The 23,406-nt window shown below is 35.0% G+C and overlaps 1 protein-coding gene and 1 pseudogene across 1 annotated transcript; one reads left to right on the top strand and one right to left on the bottom strand.

Moving 5' to 3' along the window:
• Positions 1 to 681: 681 nt before the first annotated feature.
• LOC149170994 (uncharacterized) lies at positions 682 to 1,337 on the top strand. Its single transcript, XM_089425804.1, has one exon. The coding sequence runs from the start codon at positions 682 to 684 to the stop codon at positions 1,222 to 1,224; it is 543 nt and encodes a 180-aa protein (XP_089281930.1). The 3' UTR covers positions 1,225 to 1,337.
• An 8,396-nt stretch (positions 1,338 to 9,733) lies between these two features.
• Positions 9,734 to 23,406, bottom strand: part of LOC149170993 (photosystem I chlorophyll a/b-binding protein 3-1, chloroplastic pseudogene) — a 38,315-nt pseudogene continuing 24,642 nt past the window's right edge.

The raw sequence follows: 23,406 nt of genomic DNA, 5'->3' as shown, positions 1-23,406 counted from the left end.
TGGGAAAGTCTAACTTCATGCGAGATCTCAGTCAATCTTTAAAATCTTCTCATCCATCAACTGCAACTCCCTCTATTTATTGACTTTTTGACAGGTTTCAGTCCTTCCCGGTGGTGTGTAGCCGGAAAATAAACTTTGAACCGTTCTAAGGAATAAACGACCAATTAACGATTTACATTGGTACGATTTACGTTTGTCCAAACTTTAAATGTTAACAATATATGGAGTTAGGGTAGCTACTCTTCCCATAATGTATTTGGCTAAATTTTATGGTTGGCATGTATTGTTTTAGCGCAATGGACGGATAGAAATTCCAACGGCATTTTGAAAAAATCTAGCAAATATTTTTGGAAATCTATATCATAGATGCAAAATTTTTGAAAATTTAGATAACCTGATATTAATCTATTTTTAAGCTTAAAAAAATCAAACAATCTATTTCCACCCTCAAAAAAGTCAAACAACCCTAAATTTAGATTTCTTGAAATATTTTAACCCAAGAATTTTTTTGCTGCCATACCGGTGGACTCGGTAGAGAACGCAAAAAGTACTGACCAACTGACGCTTGACATCTATCATACTTTGAAGTTAAAAGGATAGCATAGCTTATTTAAACGAGGTTATCTGTAGTTGTATTTGTTATTGTGTTCTAACTTTTAATCACAGCATTTTTTTACGGAAATGGCCTCTTCCTTACTAGTTTCTCAGAATAAGCGAGGGACAGATGAGTATTGGAATTGTGAATTGGCTTTGCCCGGGGCAAAGAGAACCAATACCGGAAGGTTGGTGCATGATAGTGTTATTATGGCTTTACTTGAGAAGATCGATAATATGGATGCTATTAACAGTAATCCAGAAGAAACACATACAGAGATTCAGTTCCAGGACGAGAGGCTGAACGGGGTAATGGAAGATGAAATCGGATTGAAAGGGCGAGCAGATGACGATGGCGAGAAGGGCATCAGTGAGGTGGGTTCAATTAAACAAGGTGAAATAACGGAAGTGAATTCTCAAGCGACCTCGGATTCTGACACAGCAGACATTCATTTCGAAGGAAATTTTACGTTTTACGACTATGTCAGTCCAGAACCTGGCATCTTCATGGACCATACTGCCGTCGAGCTTGGAATCATCATGAACCTTTTGGATGGAAATTCAAAAGGCGATATTATGTTTTCAGATGCCGTTTACGCATCTCTTTGGGAGGATGACATTTGGCAGTAGAATGAACATTCAGTCATTCAAAATGTTTTTTTATCGACACAGCACGAAGAATTCATATTTAGTGGAGCCGAGTTTCATGGCATTTCCAACGAGTTTACATGGATCCAGCGTCAGAGCGCCACCGCCGAGGAAGGTGGCCTGCATCGTAGAGATAGTTTAGAAAGTTTGCCTATTTTATAGAGTTAATTCTTCCAAATTATGATAGTTGTGTAGACGCGGCCACGAGCAACATATCACTTCAGTGCCGAAGGTTGATGCATAGTTTTCATTTTCGTTGAGATCCTTGTCTATATTTTCAAAAGACTTTCTCAATTTTTAGTGGATGGTTTGTTAAAATGTAGTCGATCAAATGTTTAGCCACTGCTTTCAAGGAATTTCAGTCTTGCAGTCTCTCTTAGAAAGAATTTTAAAATGGTGTAATTTGTAATATCAATTTTGAATACAGCGATTTTATATATGGATTGCAAATTCAATGATCATTAATATTGAAAGATTTAAATTTTCAAAATATTCGACCTTCTGTAATTTAATTGGTTTTTAAATGGTTTTAGCATAAATTTAGTGGTTTTTTTGAGGAATTGCCTGATAAAAGTGGCCGGGAAAAAAATTTAAGAAATTTTGTAGTATTATTATTTAAATCATATTTTTGATAGTGGAAGTAGATTCAGCCTCATCAAAAAAAATTGGGACATTCAAAATCTTCAAATTTGACAACTGTAATTTAGATTAACAAAAACTCTCATTAGATTTTATCAATATTATCAAAAATTTTATAAATTTCAGTAAAACAATTCTAATTAGACTATGGCTAAATTTACTATTTTTTGACAATAATTATCTCAATATGCTCTAAATTTGAATATTTCTCTTTGGATATATCATTTTTCTAGAAGTAAAATTGTGTAACAAAATGTAACCCCCACCCGTGGGGCTTATGCGCCAGCGAGTTTGAAATTTTTAATGACGCACGCATTAAATCAGGACACTTTTTTTATGACGCGGGAACTTCATACTTCATGACACTTTTTAAATACTTCATGACACTTTTTTCAGAAGCAGGGTAGAGCATCCTATGAGAACGACTACTTTACAATTTTGTGAAATCAAAAATCAGATTAACAGGAAGTCTCTGTGTAAATTCAAGCATAGCTTATATTTGCTTCTACAGAGTTAGTGTTAAAGAAGAGTAACTCATTGTAAAGCATTCTGCAGTAGGTCTTCGATGTTTACATAGGCAATTAAGGCTGATCTTAATTTCAGTTTTTTATCTATTTTAATAATTAAATTTTTCCCTATATTGACACATACAAAAACATACTTTCACACACTCATTATAGCACCCCGTCAAATCATAACCCAAATAAGGTCAAAATGGTAACTTAATATTTAAGGGTAACAGAGATAAGGTCAAAATCGTAACTTATTATTATTTAATGTTGTATATTGTGGTCTTATTAATTCCATGACACCCACTGGTATTATGTAAAAAATTCACAATATACCGTGACAATTTCACAATATACCGTGAATAAGTTTATTGATTCTTAATATATCTGTAACGGTATGTTTTGCACAAAATTGCCGTAAAAATGCCATTATCAATATTAGCAAATCCGCAAAACCTTTAGTGGTGACGAGGATCATTAGGGAATGGCCATTTTTTTAAAGTGATTAACTAGTTCGATGAAGAAATACACGGCAGAGTAAGAATTTGGAAGTACAGAAGACAAAGTAGGAACTGTTCTAGATATTCCGAATATTGAGCGAACTCCGGCTTCACCCAAAAAAGAAATCAGTCTCCTTTGACTCTCATAACTTTTGATAATATAGCTAATCATTGTGAAGAGGCTTGGAGTTATTTACCCTCTCTATGAAGTGAAAATTTGATGACAATTAATGTTGTGTTTGGGTTTAAAAGAGTATTTACAAGTTTACTTAGTGTGTAAATTTATAAAATTAATTCAAATAGTTAATTTACTTATTTAGATGTAAAATGTATTGTTAATTTATAAAATTAATTAAAATTGTTAACTTATGTAAAATAGTTAACATGAAGTGAAATTTTGATTTGTGTTATTTAGATTGGTTTTTTATCATATCTATGGATTCAGTCCTTTTAAAAACCCTTAGGGCACTTCGATTGTGCAGAGGTACCTATCGAACTTGATGTTTCAATAAATTCTTATCAGATTTTAGAGAAATTAAACTAAAATCTACATTATGTTGATAAAAAAAATTTAGCCGGTTCAACTGGGAAGCTATATTTATTATGTTAATATGTTGCCCAATAAAAATGCATCATCAATTTTAAAAGAAGCCGGACGTATAATTACGCATATTAGCGTGGCTAACAAATAAAAATGTTATTCAAAATGCTTTACGTTATTGGCATTGTTTTCATATATTTATCAATTTATTATTTACGAATCAATGTATATTCATTTTAATTTCGTTGTCACGTCTCTCATTTATATATTGATTTTTTTATTTTCTATATATATATCTTAATCACTACAACTTTTTAATTTATAAAAGGATAACACATGAACAAATAGCTAAGGCAACTGTGTTGAGGATTTTAGTTATATTATTTGTTTGTCCTTCAATTTACAGGGTATGAGGGTTCAAAGGGTTTCAGAGCGATGAGGATGAGTGTGAATGATGGGAATGTAAGTGGCAAAGGTATAAAAGAGTGCGAAAAAATCTAATCGTTGAGTGCATGAATGAGCATGATTTGGGTGATTGGATCAATAAAATTGGGATGTGGGTTGGAGCGTAAGTAATGATGAGGGGTGAATGGCGGATTAGATCTCATTTGATTAGTAATAATGATTTTGAATTTTGGTAGTACTATGCGTATATAATTTATACTTTTAATGTTTTTGATCCTTATTATAAAATTAAAGAGTTTTATACATTTGAATTATTGCTTTCTAACTTTTGGTTGTTGTCCTTTTTATTGTCTTACTTTGCAATGGATGGAGTCAATTATTTTTTCAATTATTCCGTCAGAAATTTCTGTCAAATTTGTTGTAGAAATCTGTTAGAGCTGCAGAAACTCAATAATTCTTTAGTTATTTTATCTTTGAAAAAGAAAGAGTGAGATATAAACAAAATGGATTTAGAACAAATATGAGGAAAATTAAGTCGTCAAAAATTGATTTTCATGTTAGATTTTTTGTATAAACATGTCAATTATTGTTGATGACCTCCTGGGAAGTCCTGGTTACCGGGTGCAAGCCCCGGAAGTGATGATTGATGCTATGTGATTCGTTCTCCACATTTCACTAGTTTCAATCCCACTTCTTCACCCCTGTGAGCATCACCCGACGCAATGAGTGCTAAGTGAACTATTCAAAAATCATGAGATATTAGTCACTTTACGACTACCTCTCATGGAAATGGTCATACTTTGAATGACTTACTTAACGCAGTTGAATCCCAAAAATGATATCTAATTATTGTTGATTTTCAAGTTTATACATTTTATTATTATTGTTATTTAGAAAGAAAAAGACTTTTAAGTTACTATTAATTAATATAAATTTTAGTATATAATATTAAATATTAATATTAATATATATAATAGTTTATATATATTTAGGTGAATATATTAAGATTTTTTAGTTTATTATTATATTATTAATTATAATATAATTATAAATATTATAAGTTTAATATCAACATTAAAGGGGTCAGATAGGAAATTCGAGTAAAAAGACCCATAAGATTGCTATCTATTACCATCTCTGAGTTAGGTAAGTGTATTAAGAAGGGTTGTCAAATATATGCAGTGGGTTTTACTAACTCCAAAGGTAAGTTGGCCTCCTTAGAAAACCTCCTAATTATTTAAGATTTCACTGATGTTTTTCTAGAGAAAATCCCATGACTAACTCCTAAGCGAGATATCAATTTCACCATAGAATTAATATCAAGGGTTGCACCTATGTCAAAAACCCTCTACCGTATGAGTATTCCCAAACTAACTGTTGGGTGTGGATCCTGATTGTCTTTTTTATTCATAGCTATCTCCACGTTGGACCCCACGTTGACGTAACACAAATTCTTCAACACAAGAAAATCCCATGACTAACTCCTAAGCGAGATATCAATTTCACCATAGAATTAATATCAAGGGTTGCACCTATGTCAAAAACCCTCTACCGTATGAGTATTCCCAAACTAACTGTTGGGTGTGGATCCTGATTGTCTTTTTTATTCATAGCTATCTCCACGTTGGACCCCACGTTGACGTAACACAAATTCTTCAACACAACTAGCTTTCTGTCTCCTCAAATCATTGTTCTTGGCATTCATTCTATTCCTAGTTGGTAAAAATATGATTTATCACGAAGAGATATTCCTTTTTCTTTTTGTAACGACTGTGACATAACACAATTTCTTCAACACAACTAGCTTTTTGCATCCTCACATCATTGTTCTTGGCATTGATTTTATTCCTAGTTCGTAGAAATATGAGTTATGAGGAAGATCTATTCCTTTTTCTTTTTGTAATAGCTTTGACATAACACAATTTCTTCAGCACAAATATATTTATGTGTCCTCAAATCATTCTTCTTGGCATTCATTCTATTCCTAGTTGGTAAAAATATGAGTTATCGGGGAGAGCTATTCCTTTTTCTTTTTGTAACAGAGAATATTTAAAAAATAGGATTATTACTAAAATAGTTTATATAATATTATATTAATAATTATATAATTTATATTAATAGGTTGTAAGCAGTACACCCTTTTTCTTTTCGCAAAAGGGATCTATCATGTTCGAGTGTCTGTGCCATTCAGACTTTATCATCATCTGAAAGTTTTTGAATTTGTCAGCCCATTCTGCATATGTAAAATGTAAATACTCTCAGTATGATCGTGTCTCTATGTAACAGCCTAGGTAAACCTATGGTTTTGGTGATGATATCCATTCTAGGAGGTTTTTTGTCTCACTTATTCATCCGTGTCTCTAAACACAAATGATCAACAAAGTTTTTCCCTCCATCATCACCCCAAAGCTAGGGTGGATTTTGTCACTAAGATTTTAGGCGAGTCCAAGTATTTTAGATCAAGTCTATGTAAAAGTGATTTGGGAATAATCCTAGCTAATTGCCTAGATTATTTTACTACAAGTCACTTAGTCTAATAGATAATATTTTGTATTGCAAAAATTGATATTTTTTTAGGGTCTATAACGAATAATTTTTTCCCCTTCATGTATTAAAATGTAAAATCTTGGTGTAAAAAATATTTAGTGCATGGTCCCTCATAATAGACACCACGGCTAAGTATTAGAGGGTTGGGAAAATAATTAATCCCCTCATAAGTCAATTAATTAAATTTTCTAGACAAATTAAATTAAAATCCTAAGCCATAAATTTAATTAATTTTTTATTTAAATGTGATTAAATTGATAATATTCTCCAAAGTTTGCAAGTTTGAAAAGTAAATCATATGTTTTCTTATTGAATATTTTCTTACATATCTATATATATGTTTTTTCAAATTGAAATGGTTTCCTAAGATATTGTAGATAGATATAATATTTGAATCCTTAAAAAAATATGCTAGTTAGTAGTGTTCATTTTGTGGAAAGAAGGACCATTAACTTGCATTTCTATAGGAGAATAAAGGCACATGCCACAAGAAAAAATAGTTTTAGAGGAAGAATGGAAAGGATACTTCCCCAAACCAACAAAAAATTCAAAGGATTCGTACTCCACAATCTTATAACTACATAATTTATTTGATATAATATAATAATTTTATTATTCTTCAGAATTCTCTAACCTTTTGAGTTTCAATATCCCTTTCCCTATCTCTTGTCGTAGTGGCAGAACCATATTACTCTCATTTATATACGATCTATCTTAGACAATTACTGATCGATCCTGATGATGAGCCACGGTGGATGGCTTGAAACATCGATGCAAACAATTATGGATGCAAGAACTCCGGAAGAAAACTACACACAAAGTTTCACTTGCCATTGTAACAAAATAATAAATCTCTATGTTTAGACCAGTCATAGTAGTACCTTTGGTGATTGGTCTTGGATTGTGATTATGCTGTTTAAATATGGGCATATTCTCACTTGAACAATTTTGATGCATCCGGTCGAGAAATCAACAAGGTATTTTGCATTATAAAAAGGAACCAGTGACATAATTAGTACAGGAAAGAGTTACAGAGTCATCAAGCATGTACTAAGAAAAATTATTGAACCGAAGACATCCTTGTAAGATGAGCACCTCTATTTATAGTGTTGTGATTACAAACATTATGCACAGAACAACAAAATTAATCTTTTATCACCTAATAGTCTTGATTCTTCAGCTACTTATTTCTATCCTCGCCAAATGACATTTGAAGAGAATGAAATTAACTTGAATCAAATCCCCTTCCATAATAGTTTTCCAAAGAGTTGAAAAGGTTAATTTTGATTGGTTAAGTTCTTCTTTTGAAAATGTTAATTTTGATTGGTTAAGTTCTTTTAGGCTGGACTATGAAAAAATGGGCAGTTGGTTGGCCTCACTCAAACCCTATATCACTATTCTTGCAGCTCAGGCATGTATTGCAGGAATGAATATAATTATCAGAATCGCTTTCGAAAATGGAATGAACCATTTTGTCTTTGTAGCTTACAAAGAAGTTGTTGCAACAATGGTGGTCAATCCTTTTGCTTATTTTCTAGAAAGGTATAGTATATGATAGAAAATATGGTCTGAATTGGAACAAAACATGTTGATGATTTCTAATCTATTAAACGTTTGAAATTATGTTATTTTCATGTTTTTGCAGAAACAAACATCCTACAATGACCTACCCCATATTTTTCTAGATATGTTTGCTTGGACTTTGTGGGTAAATGCATAATCAAATGGTATTTCCATTATCATTTTCTTTTCTTCTTTCAGCTGGATTGATCTAAAAGAATTGGCTTGGCTTGAATTATTGTTTACATCATACTTAGTAACACAATTATCATCAATTTTCATTATTATTAAACTAATAATTGTAATATTATTAGACTAATGAGGTATTGAATATTTCCAACCATATTATTGCAGGATCACAATATTTAAGAATTTTTACTTTGCAGGCCTCATAGACACTTCCACCATATTTTCTTCTACAACCTCAGACATTATTCCTATTGTTATATTCCTCTTGGCCACAGCTTCTGGGTACTCCGACTAATGATATCTCATGCTATAAATATAGATATTTGTACAATTTTATGTGTGGTCAGTCTTCAATTGTTTTATGCATATGATGAATTGTTCAGAATGGAGAAAGTTGATATGACTAGCATGTATGGGCAAAGATTATTTGTCACTATGGCTAGATCTAGGTTCGATGTTGGTAGGGCCTGGTAGGTAGGTTATCCACTTCTGGTACATACTATTCCATGTCCTGTGTTAATGTTAGGTTTTTGTCTCCATCCAAAAAAGAGAAGAATCCTTATAGTTAGTCTCCCATTCCGAAAATAAGATAAGAAAGAGAGTATCTCCACTAAATAAAATAAGAGGAGAAAAACCTAAAGTTAGTTAAAATTAGGGCAAGAACTTGTAGTTCAACCTAGTTGTTAGTTAGCGACAATAGATTAGCTTTGGCACTTTCAACTTACCTTGATCATGCCATAGCAACACCTAGTCAGCCAATATCCTAAGTCCGTTGATGGTAAGGTGCCCAGGAGGTCCTTTGTGGCTTTCTGGTAGATTTTGAATAGTCATAAATAAATGGCACATCTAGTGTTGGTGTGTTTTGCTTTGATTCTTATGAGTTTGGCTTGTTACAACCCTTGTTAGTTGATATTCTGAGCATATGAGACAGTATTATGAGGACCTTTTAGGATTCACCTCCATTTACCTATTGGTGGCATCATGGCTGTAATGTGCCCTTGTATCACAAAAGAAGACACATTTGCATTAGTTTTTACAGTTGGCAAGTGCTTCAAGGTCTTAACCTTCACTGTGAAGACACTGAGAATGGGAAGGTTGTGGTGGAATGCTTCAAGCAAGGTAGAACATATGACATGGGAATGAGATATGTAAATGCTAAATCATTAAAACTTAAAACAACTATGAAAATGACAAAGCAGACTATTGTTTGGATTTTCTGTTGGGTCGAGACTTGACTCTAATGATTACCTAAGCTAAATATTAAGGATTTTTGTGCCTGCTGACGTACAACGATCTATGTTTACATCCTATATTCCACATTAGGTTGTGCCAAAGGCACCAAATGTTGTTGTAACTACCCAGTAGATAGAATCTACAACATATTATTGTAATAGAAATGACTGGAGTTGATGACAAATGAATATCACTTTGCAACAGAATTTGATAAGTTTCATTACACATTTCATAAATAAATAGTAATGCTATTCAACATGAACGTGATCCTTCTATTTTTACATTGCAATTTTACATATACAGAAGGTTCATTATACAATATATTAAAAACATGAACCGACATGAACTAGTCAAAGCCAAAAGAAATTTCAGTGTGTAATTCCTTCTATATTTTTTGCTGAGGAGTCGATCTTCAGGTTGGTGAGAATCTTGTTGTTTATTGAATCATCCAAACGATCCAAGAGGTTTTGAAATGGACTAAATCTGGTAACAAGGCCCTGAATGATATAATCCAAGATAGCCAACATTGCAAGCCTTCTATTCTCGACCTCTTTCAGCTTCAAATCTTTCATGTTCTTTTCATCATTACATAATCCCAGAGGATTGAATAATGGACCTCTAGGGTATACGGGATTACTTAAATCACCCAAGTATTTCTGAATTCCCAAGAAATAAATATTATTTTCCCATCAATGGAGGATTTCTGTAATCTAGTAATCTTCTTTGTTCTGCAAATCCCATCAAGGAAATCTCTAGCACAAAAAGAGTGAAAGGGTCATCCTAGTAATCACATTTCCCTGCTTGAGGAATGACACCAGTTCTGAACTAGGGAAGTGCAGTCTCCTATGGGGTTAGCCCAAATTTGCATAGGATTTGAAGAGAAATGTCTTCAACTACATGTAGCATTGTGTATCGCCCGTTCATGATTTCTCCATAAGTGAGCCAACCTGGTTTGATAAAACCTCCAGGTCCTTTAGGATCCATCAAGCTTAACAAATCAAATCCAAAGTCACTAGGAAGCTTGTAATTAACCAAATATATTCAAATAATTAGAAGAAGAATCACCATTCCAAATATATTAATGTCGCATGAATGACCAGCCTAAGGAGATGTTTATAGTAATAGGTGAGCATCACTACAAGAAAAATGGACATTGGTGAGGGGTGAAAAATGTCACCATAACCTCAATGGTGACGGTCAAAAGAGCCTTTGTCACCAAAAATTGAACGTCACCAAAGGTGGCATCGCCAAAAGTATAGGTGTTATGGTGACATTCAAATTCTGTCACCAATAATGATTTATAATGATGGATAGTGACCGTCACCATTTCATATGAGAAATGGTGATGTGCCATAGCCTCGGTCACCAAAAATTCAACGTCACCAAAGGTGGCATCGCCAAAAGTATAGGTGTTGTGGTGACATTCAAAGTCCATCACCAATAATAATTTATAATGATGGATAGCGATCGTCACCATTTCATATGAGAAATGGTGACGGGCCATAGCCTCGGTCACAAAAAATTGAACGTCACCAAAGGTGGCATCGCCAAAAGTATAGGTGTTATGGTGACATTCAAAGTCTGTCACAAATATTGATTATAATGATGGATAGTGACCATCATCATTTCATATAAACAACAACGATTTATTGTGATGGATCTTTCATGCCCATCACTATTGGTGCATATATATGGTGATGTTCATTAACCGTCAGCAAAAGCTGCATTGTCAAAAGTATAGGTGTTGTGGTGACATTCAAGTTCTATCACGAATAATGACTATAATGATGGATAGTGACCGTCATGATTTATTATCAACAACAATGATTTATGGTTACGAACCTTTCATGGTCATCATTACTGATGCGTATATATCGTGGTATTCATTGACCGTCACCATTTCATATTTTGGTGAGGGTCGAAAAACGTCACCATAAGCTCATTGGTGATGGTCAAAAGAGCCTCCATCACCAAAAATTGATCATCGCCATTCCATATGGATATCAGGGCACGATGGAATCAAACCATCAACCTCCTACTTGTAAAGTAGGTGCTCTTCCATTGAGCTAGCACCCTTTAAAGAATTAGACCTTGAAACATCATAAATTGTAAATTCTACAACTTTCAATAAATTAAAGTTTTCACAATCTTTTACTAAATAAGCAAAGTAGCATCGAAGTTGCAAGTCCCTACCTAATGGTTATGGAAGTTATGAAAAGTGGGTGGAGGGAAAAATATATAAGCTTCCAAGGAAGAGGACATGTCCTAATGAGGTCGACTTCTTAGCTGCCAAACTGACTTGGTCTTGGAGGGGTATTTTGACACTTTATACACAAAAATAATTCTTTTGACATGTTACAAGATGTCCAATGGGGTCTTTTTCATGTGAAAATGACTCTATTGACTTCTTGACTTCATGACAAACCCTAGAAGCACTCAATGGGTGCTTGACTATAAATAAAATGACCTTGAGCATGAAACCCATGCTACAAAAATAATAATAATTTTTCTTTTCTTTTTACAACATAAAAGAATCAAGAGTACATTTCATATTTATGAAGACCGAACCTAGTTACATATTTCAACATATCCCCCCTCTACCTTTATAGAATAGATCTAGGGGATAACAAAAAGATCCATAGAGAATAAGATTGGGGTGGGCAAAATAAAGATGATAAGCAAAAAGACAACAAGCAACGAAATCTACTAATTTGAACATGTGTCCACATGTACTCAATGATTAGAGGAACCAAAATAACCCAATGTGATTGATTATGCACTTGATAAAATGGCATTCACTTCTTTAGTAAAAATAAATAAAATCATAGCCTCTTTTGTATTGTCCTCTAGAATAAATCATCTATGTATGGCATTGGGGTTTTGTGCTACACTCTATGCTTATAATCCAACAATAAAGTAAGAGTTCCCAAATTTGTTTCTAAATGTCTGATTTGTTTGAGTTTGGGCCAGCTTAGTCAAATCTTGTCAATTTTGGCCAAGATGTAATGAGCTTAATTATGTTTTCCTGAGCTAGTCAACAAGCTTGACCCCAGATTTTGAAAAAGAAGTCTGATAGAGATGAATACTCTAACATATTTTGACAGATTTTCCCTTTTTTTATGTCTTGAAAAGAGAAACTAAACTAGCCTCCTCTTACCATAATGTGGCTAGATAAGCAAGACAAATCAAAACCAATAGTATCCACTAAGAGATTATGAGATGGGGGGGGGGGGGGGGGGGGGGGGGGCATTTATTCTACCAAAAGATGTTCAAAACTTGCATCTGACTCCAACAATTGTTTTTTGTGCTGCTTCATCCATAAGCACAAATGCAATTTTGTCATCAAAGAGGCTTGAACATTGATATGGGCAATTTCATCATCTCACTTTTATCAACTAGGCAAACTACTATTTTAGAATTTAGTTTAATTGTGGAATTTTATGCCAATTTTCTATTGGGGAATCCAAATCGGGCTTCTTTTTTAGACCTTTCCCAATGCTTCTTGGGTCCATACCTTGTGACTATGCTCTCCACCATGATATAAAATTTTGAAAACTCATCTCTTTGAATCAAAAACTTGTACCATAATATAAATAGGCAACTCGTGTCTTCCAATTCAGAGGTTACCCTAATTAAAGATCTCTCTCCACATTTTGTTTCAGATATGAAGTTAAACATGTTAACTAGGATTGGTCATAGAGTTTACAATAGCTAAGCAACATTTTAAAGGTTGGTCCCAATTTGAATTCATATTCATAGCTAGAGGCTTTCTAGCTATAAGGTGGTTTCCCATCGTTTCTCATATGCAAATTTGAGTTAAAATGCAATATTTTAGATCATAGAACAAGGTTTTGAATTATATCTATGACTAATAAGATGGATCTCAATTAGAACTAGTCATTTCTCATTGGGTGATGCATTCCTTTACTTGCACATAGATGCCAACGTTATTGCAAATGATGGAGAGGTTCAGTAGGGAATTCTAATTATAAGAATATATCCTCTAACTCAAATCAATAAAATTCCTATATTAATGTGGAATAAAATTGTTTAGGATGAACCAACTTTCACTTCAAACCATAATCATCAATGGACCATGTAAGCAAAACAACCAAGAGCTTGATTAACCAAAGCTTCTTAACAAAGCAATCTAAACATGATATCTTGGACTGTTTTAAACTTACAAAGAGTAGTAGAGGTGTTGCACAAAATATTGTCACCATAAAATTCTACAATCAGTGTGAGTTTATCACCACTCATACTTTCCTCCTTTGCAAGTCTTAAGCCTCAGTTCTTCATGTCAAGCCTTGAAAAAAGAGAGAAAGCTCTTAAAAATCTCTAAAACTTTGGTTTCGCACTTTCTCTTAGCATTACCTGTGGTCCCGCACCTACTGGTCATGTCCCCTGCATACCTGACCGCTCTGTCTTGGTGTAATGGGTGCGAACCCCTGTAAAAGTCAAAAAGGCACAAGTACATTCCTAAAAAATCACTTTGAGTCATTTCTGGAAGCTTCTAGAGGGAATCTTGAGGTGGCAAGTTCGCTCCTTTAAGGTTCATGCATCCCATATCTAAAAAGACTAACCCCTTGATAAGAGGAGCTTATCCCTTTGAAGGAAGACTCTATCCCTTCATAGGTGGACCTGTAACCTCCTTCCTTTGCACTATAAAATGAGGCATTGGGCTGGTTACTGAGGAGGTTAAAAGCTGAATATTTTTGAGGGTAAATGTTGTTGGAATTTAGTCTTCCTAATTAAGCTTGAGAGGAGAGATTACATATCTTTTGATCTCATTGGGAAGAGTGTGAGGCTTATCAAAGTAGAGGAGATTCTTGCTTGGACCCTGGGAGGAGCTTGTACAACATTAAGGCACCAAAGGTTATAAAGTTTTTCTTTGTTCAAAGTTAATACAATCAAGTTTATTTTTCTCAATAAGCTGTATTTTATGATTTATTTCATGGATTCCTTGATCACCATGATGAATATGATTTATTATATTATATATGTAGGTGTTATTTGATGTGTGCTTGTTTTTGTTTGCAGGTTCTTAAAAGGAAACTCATTCGGACGGTCGAAGCATGGCTGCGACAAACTAGTGTTGGACTTAAGGTAGGGTCTAAAACACCTCTTGGTTTTTATTTATAAATCGCAATATTTAGAGAAAGATAGATTTGCTTGTTCTACTTGTCGCTAGATATCTGTTGATACTAGGGAGATCAGTCTTGTCCGCAAGAAAGGTTTATCCGGCCGACAAATTGGCGAATCCACTGGGGATCAAACGCAGAATCTCTGGTTTCGCAGACCATAGATCAACCAAGTGGGGTACCGAATTTATTACATGTAACCCTCACTCGACCCGGGGGCATGTGTATATCATCCTTGCAGTAGATTATTTCACTAAGTGGGCCGAGGTGATGCCTACCTTTTTGGCAGACGGAAAAACTGCTGCAATTTTCATTTTCAATCATATAATTACTAGATTCGGTGTTCTCCAAGCGATTATTACCGATCATGGGAGTCATTTTCGAAAAATCATGATGACTGAACTAACAGATCAACTTGGCCCACGTCACGATAGTTCTACTCCATATTACCCACAAGCTAATGGTCTAGTTGAAGTGATCAACAAAGTTCTAGTCATTATGATCCGACGAATCATTGGTATTCATAGGTTGAATTGGCATAACATGTTATTTTCAGCGCTTTGGGTGTATCGAACCTCAGTAAAAACATCAACTGGTTTCACTCCTTTTCAACTGGTTTACGATTTGGAAGCTATGTTACCCATTGAATGCGAAATCCCGTCATTGCAAATAGCCATAGAGTTACTCCCAGCCACTTCCGAAGAGGAGAAACATTTGTTGTACTTAGCTCAGCTAGATGAGAATCGACGTGATGCTGCATTAGCAATCGAAACTCATGCCAAACAAATTAAAGCTCAGTACGATCAAAATGTTACACCTCGTAATTTTTTAGAAGGAGACCTAGTCTTACTATATGATCAAGCAAACGATAAGCTATGCCCTGGAAAATTTGTACCTATGTGGCATGGTCCTTTTGTTGTTAAGCGAAAGCTGGCAAAAGGGGCCTATGAATTGGTAGATTTTGACGGTGTCTCTTTGGGTAAACCAAGAAATGGTCTTTATCTAAAGAGATATTATGCTTAAATCTCGGTGTGGATATTTTAGTTAGATTAGTTTCCTTTCTAGCTGGTGTGTTTTAGATTATAAAAGTGTGCTTAGTTTATAGAGTGTTTTTATCATTATTCCTGCTTATCTTGATTTTACTCTTGATATTGCAGATGTCGATGTCTCTTCAAGCATACGTTGGTTTCGCTGATGGTGCTTGTCATAATACATAGAACATTTCTTCCGCAACTTGGATTATCTATTCACCTCTGATGAGTTGCTATTTATGCATGGGGTAAGCCTCGGTCAAACAACAAATAACATTGCAGAGTATAGTGCAGTGATTGAGTTATTATCTGAATCCATCTCATTCGGGATTCAGAGTTTGATTGTTAGGTTAGATTCTGAGAACTCGTTGTATTGCAACTTAATAGAGTTGATGCCATTAGAAATCCAGTGTTATTAAGATTATTTTTGAGAGTTCGTCTCTTGGAACGTGAATTTGACTATATTGAATATCAGCAGATTCCAAGATATTTAAATACATTAGCAGATGCAATTTCTTCTCGAATGTTAAATAGACATTTGCAATAATCAAACAGTAAATTTAAGAACATTCCATAACATGTTTTACAAGATATCTAATAATAGTGATATAGCATAGCATAGAAGTATGTCAAATATACATCGTCTTAGATCATAGGTTGAAAAACACCTTATGATCGGCAAAAATGATACTACAAAAAGCAAAAATGTTGTATGAGTCTACAAAAGGCGATCATCCTATCACTGGTGATGATCACGATAAGAAACCACTGCTCGGGCCACCCTACAAAGGAACCTCCTGAAAGGTCCTAGGACCCCAATCACATAGCATTGTAACCTAAGAGGAACATCATCTATGCTAGTCTCTGGAATATCTGCTATCAAACGCTCTAGATGACTTTCCAATTCAGTTAGGGTCTATGTAGATTCGTCCCATGGGGCCGGTACTGCTGCAGCTAGGTGTCTCCTCTCATACGGTCGAAGAGTGGCTGGTCGTCGTGGACCCACATCTGCATTTGAAACTTTTACTATCAGTTTTGGATGATATAAAAATAAAAAAATTAGTTAAAAACTTAGAAAATGTTGAGAATGATTTTACCTGAATCATCCCACTGCTCTCCTGGTGGAAGAGTCATGTCTGGGTCACCACGATAATCCATCCCAGCATAAGGAAAATCTTGAATCACAAAAAGTTGGTTCTCTAACCAACGGAAATACTCAGGAGAAAATCGAACAACCTCTGAACCCTCCTCAGGATGACAGGCCATAACTGCAACCCAACGCATTAGCTTAGGCTCTCGGGGAAGTCCAACTCCAATGGAAAGATGTTGTGGGACCAACATTGGGACCCTCTCTAGACCAAAGCTCACAACTAGGAAACCATATCCAAAGTTTTTTAGTTGTCCGTTCTTTGCTCTAGTTAGTTGGCCTTTTACATTCACCAACACAGCTTCGCACCAGTTGAAGATGGTGCCTTGATAACAGTCTACTGCCATTCGCATTTGGGATCCGGTAGCAACATGCAATGTTGTGCTTCCACAGAGTCTGGTGACAATAAATGCAGTCACTTTGAGATCAGGATGGGAGATAGTTTTGATATCAATCCCTTTGTCCTTCGTTTGGTCATTACAAACTCTAGTCGGAGACTATAGACAAACTGGCCACCTGGCCTAGTCCCGAATAGAGATAATCGTTCACCTCTCTTAGGCAAACCAGTCAAGAAGTAAATGTCCTCTGGCTCCATTTCGAGCTGGTGGCCACCAATAATGAAACACTGGTCCTGTATATTCCATTTGTCCACCAGCCACTGCAAAAAGTCTACTTGGGCCCTCATGCCAGGTATGGCCCAGAATTTATATAGCCCGCATGCTTTTAATGCCTGTATTGAAGGGGGATGAACTAATGCGGCTAGGTCCACATATTCGTACTCCCGTTCCCGCCAAATGAGCATTGTGTATGTCCTACATTGCAAAAAAGGTGGATTAGAACATTTTAATTCAAGAATTTTTGGGCGGAAATGAAAAATTTGTAGATTTAAAACCTATTTCATGGGGTCCACGCCCGCTAGTTAGGGACAGTGCATAGATCCGCACTCTGCCCCAGCAGCAGGTGCGGGCCCCTGGCTCTTTCCTTTGTAGGAAAAAGTCGGGGTCCACAGGTTTCGCATGTTGCGCTTGCGGACCCCCGCGAGCGATCTTTTAAACTAATTTTTCTCTAAAAAATCAAAATGGAAGCCTAAAAACAAAATTAGAATGGTTGAAATGCAAGATTAAATTAATGTGGATTACCTGAAGCTAACGGTTTTCGATTCCAACGGACGGATTTTCCGCAATCTTCACAGGAAGTTTCTTACCCAAAAGCTCTTTTTCTCACTCTAAAGTCAAATAGTAAAAATGAATTTACAAAAGCCCTTTTTATAAGCTTTTTTGAATAAATGAATTTTTAATTTGTTTATTTTTCACTTTAAAAGGGTAACTTTTTGATGCATTTTTATTTATTTCAAACAGGTATGAGTAATGTTTGAGTTTTTGTGCAGAAAATTGGATTTTTCAGGGAAAATTGATCATTGTCAACAAAAAATATTGGAGTCCTCTTTAAGCTCTTTTCTGACTCGTAAAATATGAAAAGATTGTCGAGTTTTTCTTTTTAAGCTCGTTAAAATGGAATTAAAAGGACGGTCCACTTACAGCTCTTTTTTGACCGTATAAACATGAAAAGATTATCGGACTTTTGTCGTTTCAAGTTCGATATTGGTTATAAAATGATGTGTCCTTGATCACTTTTTTACTTTTTCAGATCAGAGACACTAATTATGAAAAGTACTCCTTGATCGTAATGGTCAAGCGGTTCTCTCAAGTATTATTTGATACTTTTTCGGACTTGGGAGACACAAATTTACGAAAAAGGATAACCATGGAGTTTTCTCAAGTTTTTCTTCTGACTCCCTAAAATTGAAAAACGTTGAGTTTCTCCTATACTGGACTCGTTAAAATTTAACAGTAAAGGACCTATTCAATTACAAACAGGAACGAACCACTCCTTCTTAGGGTTCGAATTTTAAACTAAGTTGGACTCATCCGAAGGATGAGCTTATAATCAAGCAAATGTTATCCTCCTCAAGCTTGTCAAAAATAAAGAGGTACTTGCCAGAAATGGTGGGGGAAAAGAGAGAAAAATGAACCTGTTTGTTATACTTTGTGTCTCAGAAAAGCATTCAACCACTCTTGAACATGACACTTTTTGTTCACCTGGGTTGGGAAATCCTTTGCCTAACAGTTAATCAAACCATATTGAAAGTCTTCAGCCGGTTTCTGGGTATTAGCTTTGGGTCAATTGTCACCAAACCATCTGCAGTGTCATTATGTGTTCAAGAGGTCAGTTCAAATAAACCATTCATCTGCAAAATATATGTCATCCATCTTGACCGTCCCTGAATTAGTCCTTGCAAATATATTTCTTCAAACTTGATCTATGATTTCGTGTTGTGGGCTTGCCTATGACGAATCGCTTTCTATCGACTACAGCTCATTATCTAGAAATATGATCTAGAAATCATCAGTACCTTGGAATCTGCATGCCTCAATGGCAGGTTTCTCGCCTTCGACGATAGGTTGCATCATTGACCTTCCATCAAAGGATTTTGTGACATGTTCGACATTAGCTCATCTATTCACATTTCATGGATTGTATTGAGTACTTTGAGAGCCATTGACATTACTGGTGGTTTCTCTCACACTTGTTAACAGTTTACATCATTGACTGGTAATCAAGTGGTTTCTACCATGTTCGACTTCAACACATTCATTCACATGGATAGAATCATACTAGTTCAGGAAGCATAAATCAAGACCATGGAGCTAGTTTTCACCATCCAGGCTGCGAGGAATTTTATCATTCATTATACAGTAGACTATTCATTAACAGATGACTGCGTCCATACTTTGTCTACCTATGTCTATACTTGTGATGTATTACAAGATCATTCCTATATCAGAGCAGTTTAGTTAGTTCTCTAGTCAGCTTTGATCTGAGTATGGGAATTCCTACCTCAGTGATGATATGATCACATATATATATTTTGTATTGAATTTTTTTACAGGTTCCAACCAAGTTGTCCACAAGATGATCCCTGAAATGATAAAGTTATTCACTCTTCTTATATGACAAATATTATCCTCATCTATTACAGACTTCACACTTTAGGGGGCAATCTATTGCACAAAATATTGTCACCATAACATTCTGCAATCAGTGTGAGTCTATCGCCACTCATACTTTCCTCCTTTGCAAGTCTTAAACCTCATTTCTTCATGTCAAGCCTTGAAAAATAAGAGAAAGCCCTTAAAAATCTATAAAACTCTGGTTCCGTATGTTCTCTTAGAATTACCTGCGGTCCCGCAACTACTGGTCATGTCCCCTACGTACTTGACCGCTCTGTCTCTGTGTAATGGGTGCGGACCCCTGTAAAAGTAAAAAAGGCACAAGTACATTCTTAAAAAATCACTTTGAGTCATTTATGGAAGCTTCTAGAGGGAATCTTGTGGTGGCAAGTTCGCTCCTTTAAGGTTCATGCATCCCATACCTAAAGGAGCTAACCCCTTGAGGTGAGGAGTTCATCCCTTCGAAGGAGGACTCTATTCCTTCATAGGTGGACCTGTAACCTCCTTCCTTTGCACTATAAAATGAGGCATTGGGCTGGTTACTGAGGAGGTTAAAAGCTGAATATTTTTTAGGGTAAATGTTGTTGGAATTTAGTCTTCCTAATGAAGCTTGAGAGGAGAGATTACATACCTTTTGATCTCATTGGGAAGAGTGTGAGGCTTTTCAAAGTAGAGGAGATTCTTTCTTGGACCCTGGGAGGAGCTTGTACAACATTAAGGCACCAAAGGTTGTAAAGTTCTTCTTTGTTCAAAGTTAATACAATCAAGTTTATTTTTCTCAATAAGCTGTCTTTTATGGTTTATTTCATGGATTATTTGATCACCATGATGAATATGATTTATTATATTAGCTATATAGGTGTTATTTGATGTGTGCTTGTTTGTGTTTGCAGGTTCTTAAAAGGAAACTCGTTCAGATAGTCGAAGCGTGGCTGCCACAAACTAGCGTTGGACTTAAGGTAGGGTCTAAAACACCTCTTGGTTTTTATTTATAAATCGCAATATTTAGAGAAAGATAGATTTGCTTGTTATGCTTGTTGCTAGATATCTGTTGATACTAGGGAGATCAGTCTTGTCTGCAAGAAAGATTTATCCGTCTGACAAGAGGATACACAACGAATCATGACTCCTAATCTTGCTTTACTCAAACGTATAAAGGGAAATAATTCTACTACATGAAATATAGATACAAACTAATCAATAACAACTTCTGGTTGCAGCATTACATATAAGCCCGATCTATAGAAAATGGAAAAGGATGAATGGCACAACCATGGCTACCCCTATTTTTCACTGCCCTTGGAGATCATTTTTTGTCTTATTGCAAACTTCGGAGGATTAAACCCAAAAAATCCACGCCTTATAGATTTTACAACATCCTCAATGTAGATTGTTTTGAAGAAGTATAAAATGATTATCTAATTTCTAACCTTGACCATTTGGCAAAGTCAACGTTTATTTTCCAATAAATACATACTATATCATTGATCAAGTCAAAGATGATCATCATTCCTCTCATAAAATTGGTGATCAAGGAAGTAATTTGCAGCCCTCAACATTAATCCCTTTTACATTGTCAAAGATGATAATCCTCCTCCCAGGCCTTAATCGTTAAAAAAAAGTTCCCAAACCATTAAGAATCCTACCATGCAATATGTCATCTTTGAGTTTGACAAAGTCAAACTTGATCACTAATCCCATACTTGGAGGTCTTTGGAATGGGTAATTTGCCAAGTTAGCCTTTATGATGATTTTTTGTCATGCCACGTCTAGGTGGAAACCTACTCATATTTCTCACCAACACCATCTCGTACCTTGATTTATACTCCCATGGGCCAAAATATGCTTTCTGTAAGACCAAATTTGCTTTCTACCTATTATTTTCATAGCGCCAAAATGTCCACTTGCATTAAAAATGCATGCCATGATCATAAATTGCAAACCTGATGGATGATAAGGAAAAGGGGCTATCTTATATCCCATGAAACATCATATTCCATACTTAGAATGCACTCCAAAGTGTCAAAATTACATGCCAAGTGGAAAAATTGCATTTCTCAAGTTAAAATCTGTGTTACAGCCTGACCTGATTGCACACAACCTCCTACACATGTACCTATGGAGAAGCCATAAAATATAGTGCTATATTGTTTCTCCTTGTGCATCTTCCTACACTTCCATAATTCTAATTTACATCTTCGAGTGAGGGTACTAAGTCTCCCAAAACAATTTCACTAATTTACCTCATCTTTGGCTAAATGCAAATAGTCTTTAGTAACATGCATGTCCAGGGCTCACTAAAGATCAAAATTGAGATTTTCAAATTTATTTGTGGTTCTTAAAACATTATTTATCTTTTTACATTGTTAGAGTTTCACTTCCAATCCAAGAAGTCACTATTGTGCAAAAATACCATGAAACTGCCAAATTACACAACATGACAAATTAGGCTAGGGTGCCTTCATAATTTTATATGCCAAAACATACGTGAGCACATATGGTGAAATATAGAGATTGATAGCTAGAGTATCTTATGGTCTACAACAATACATGATCAAATTCCCAAGAACAATCTCCAACTATTAGTTATTAAGCATCAACCATAGCAATTTGTTTGGTTTGGAACTTTTCTCCAACTCTAGAAACACTCTCAAGCTTAAAATAAATTGCATACACTATTCTTATTATAAATCCAAATGCTAATTCTTGAATTCTACGGTTAGCTCAAGTAACGAAACACAAATAAAAGAGGAAGCTTTACATGGAATCAAAGGTCTGAAAATTAATTATCTTATTTGCAACCATGGAATTACCTCAACAACAAAGCGGACCGAGATCTTGTCACTGTGAGCTTCCATGATTTCATTTAAAATCATATGCCCCAAGCGTCGAATGATGTTAGTTATTCCAAGCAAAAGCCCCCACTCCTCACAAAGCATCTATAATATTGGTGAAAACTAGCACAAAATATCATGACAACATTAAACTATGTCTCAAAATAAAACAAATGAGTTATTGAGTGGATATAAAAACACTGTTAATCTAAGAATTTAACTAGCCTGTATAAGCAATTGTCAGGGTTGACTCATACTCTCCACTATGATAGGGCACCCCATGGATTGACCACCCAATTCCACTACCCAGCTTACCTTTTGAAAAAAATCCACCATCCTTATCAAGCACCTACATAGTTTCCAAGGAAATAAACAATCATACTTGACTGGAAATTTTACAATGGTATTTTCTTATTTTTTTAACTATTGGAAAAGGAAACTATCAGCTAGAGTAACACAATCACTGCATAGATGGATAATACATAAACAAGCATAAGAATATCAAAATGGAAAACATAAATCCCTAGTATATTATAATGGAAATGTAGTATTTTAAAGCACCAATTCATATTCCCCTGTGTATGGGCGGAGTAGAGAATGAAAATAAGATAAAACTAAAAAGATAGTTGTAAGGATATGATGGTATGATGCTCCCAATCATATCATATCTGTGCATTGCAATTTGGCATGTGTGTAAGTGATTAGAGCATATGGCTACATCTTCCTGCTTAAATAATTGAAAATTTAGGAAAAGACAGTGGCATATTGCATGCAAAAGCCCCTATGTTTCATAAATATGTCTGTAGTAAAAATTCAGTAGGAATATATATTACACTTTCCATAGTATTGATTTGTAACAAAATTCTCTCTTTTCTCA

Source organism: Pinus tabuliformis, chromosome 4_2 (genome assembly GCF_031772625.1).
Source record: "Pinus tabuliformis cultivar Carrire ecotype Pingquan chromosome 4_2, CPIR1, whole genome shotgun sequence".
In the NCBI taxonomy this organism is placed as follows: Eukaryota; Viridiplantae; Streptophyta; class Pinopsida; order Pinales; family Pinaceae; genus Pinus; species Pinus tabuliformis.
This window is presented reverse-complemented; position numbering and strand designations above follow the sequence as displayed.

Excerpts from the sequence above, each read along its gene's own strand:
- LOC149170994 (XM_089425804.1), top strand. The coding sequence starts at position 682 with ATGGCCTCTTCCTTACTAGTTTCTCAGAATAAGCGAGGGACAGATGAG.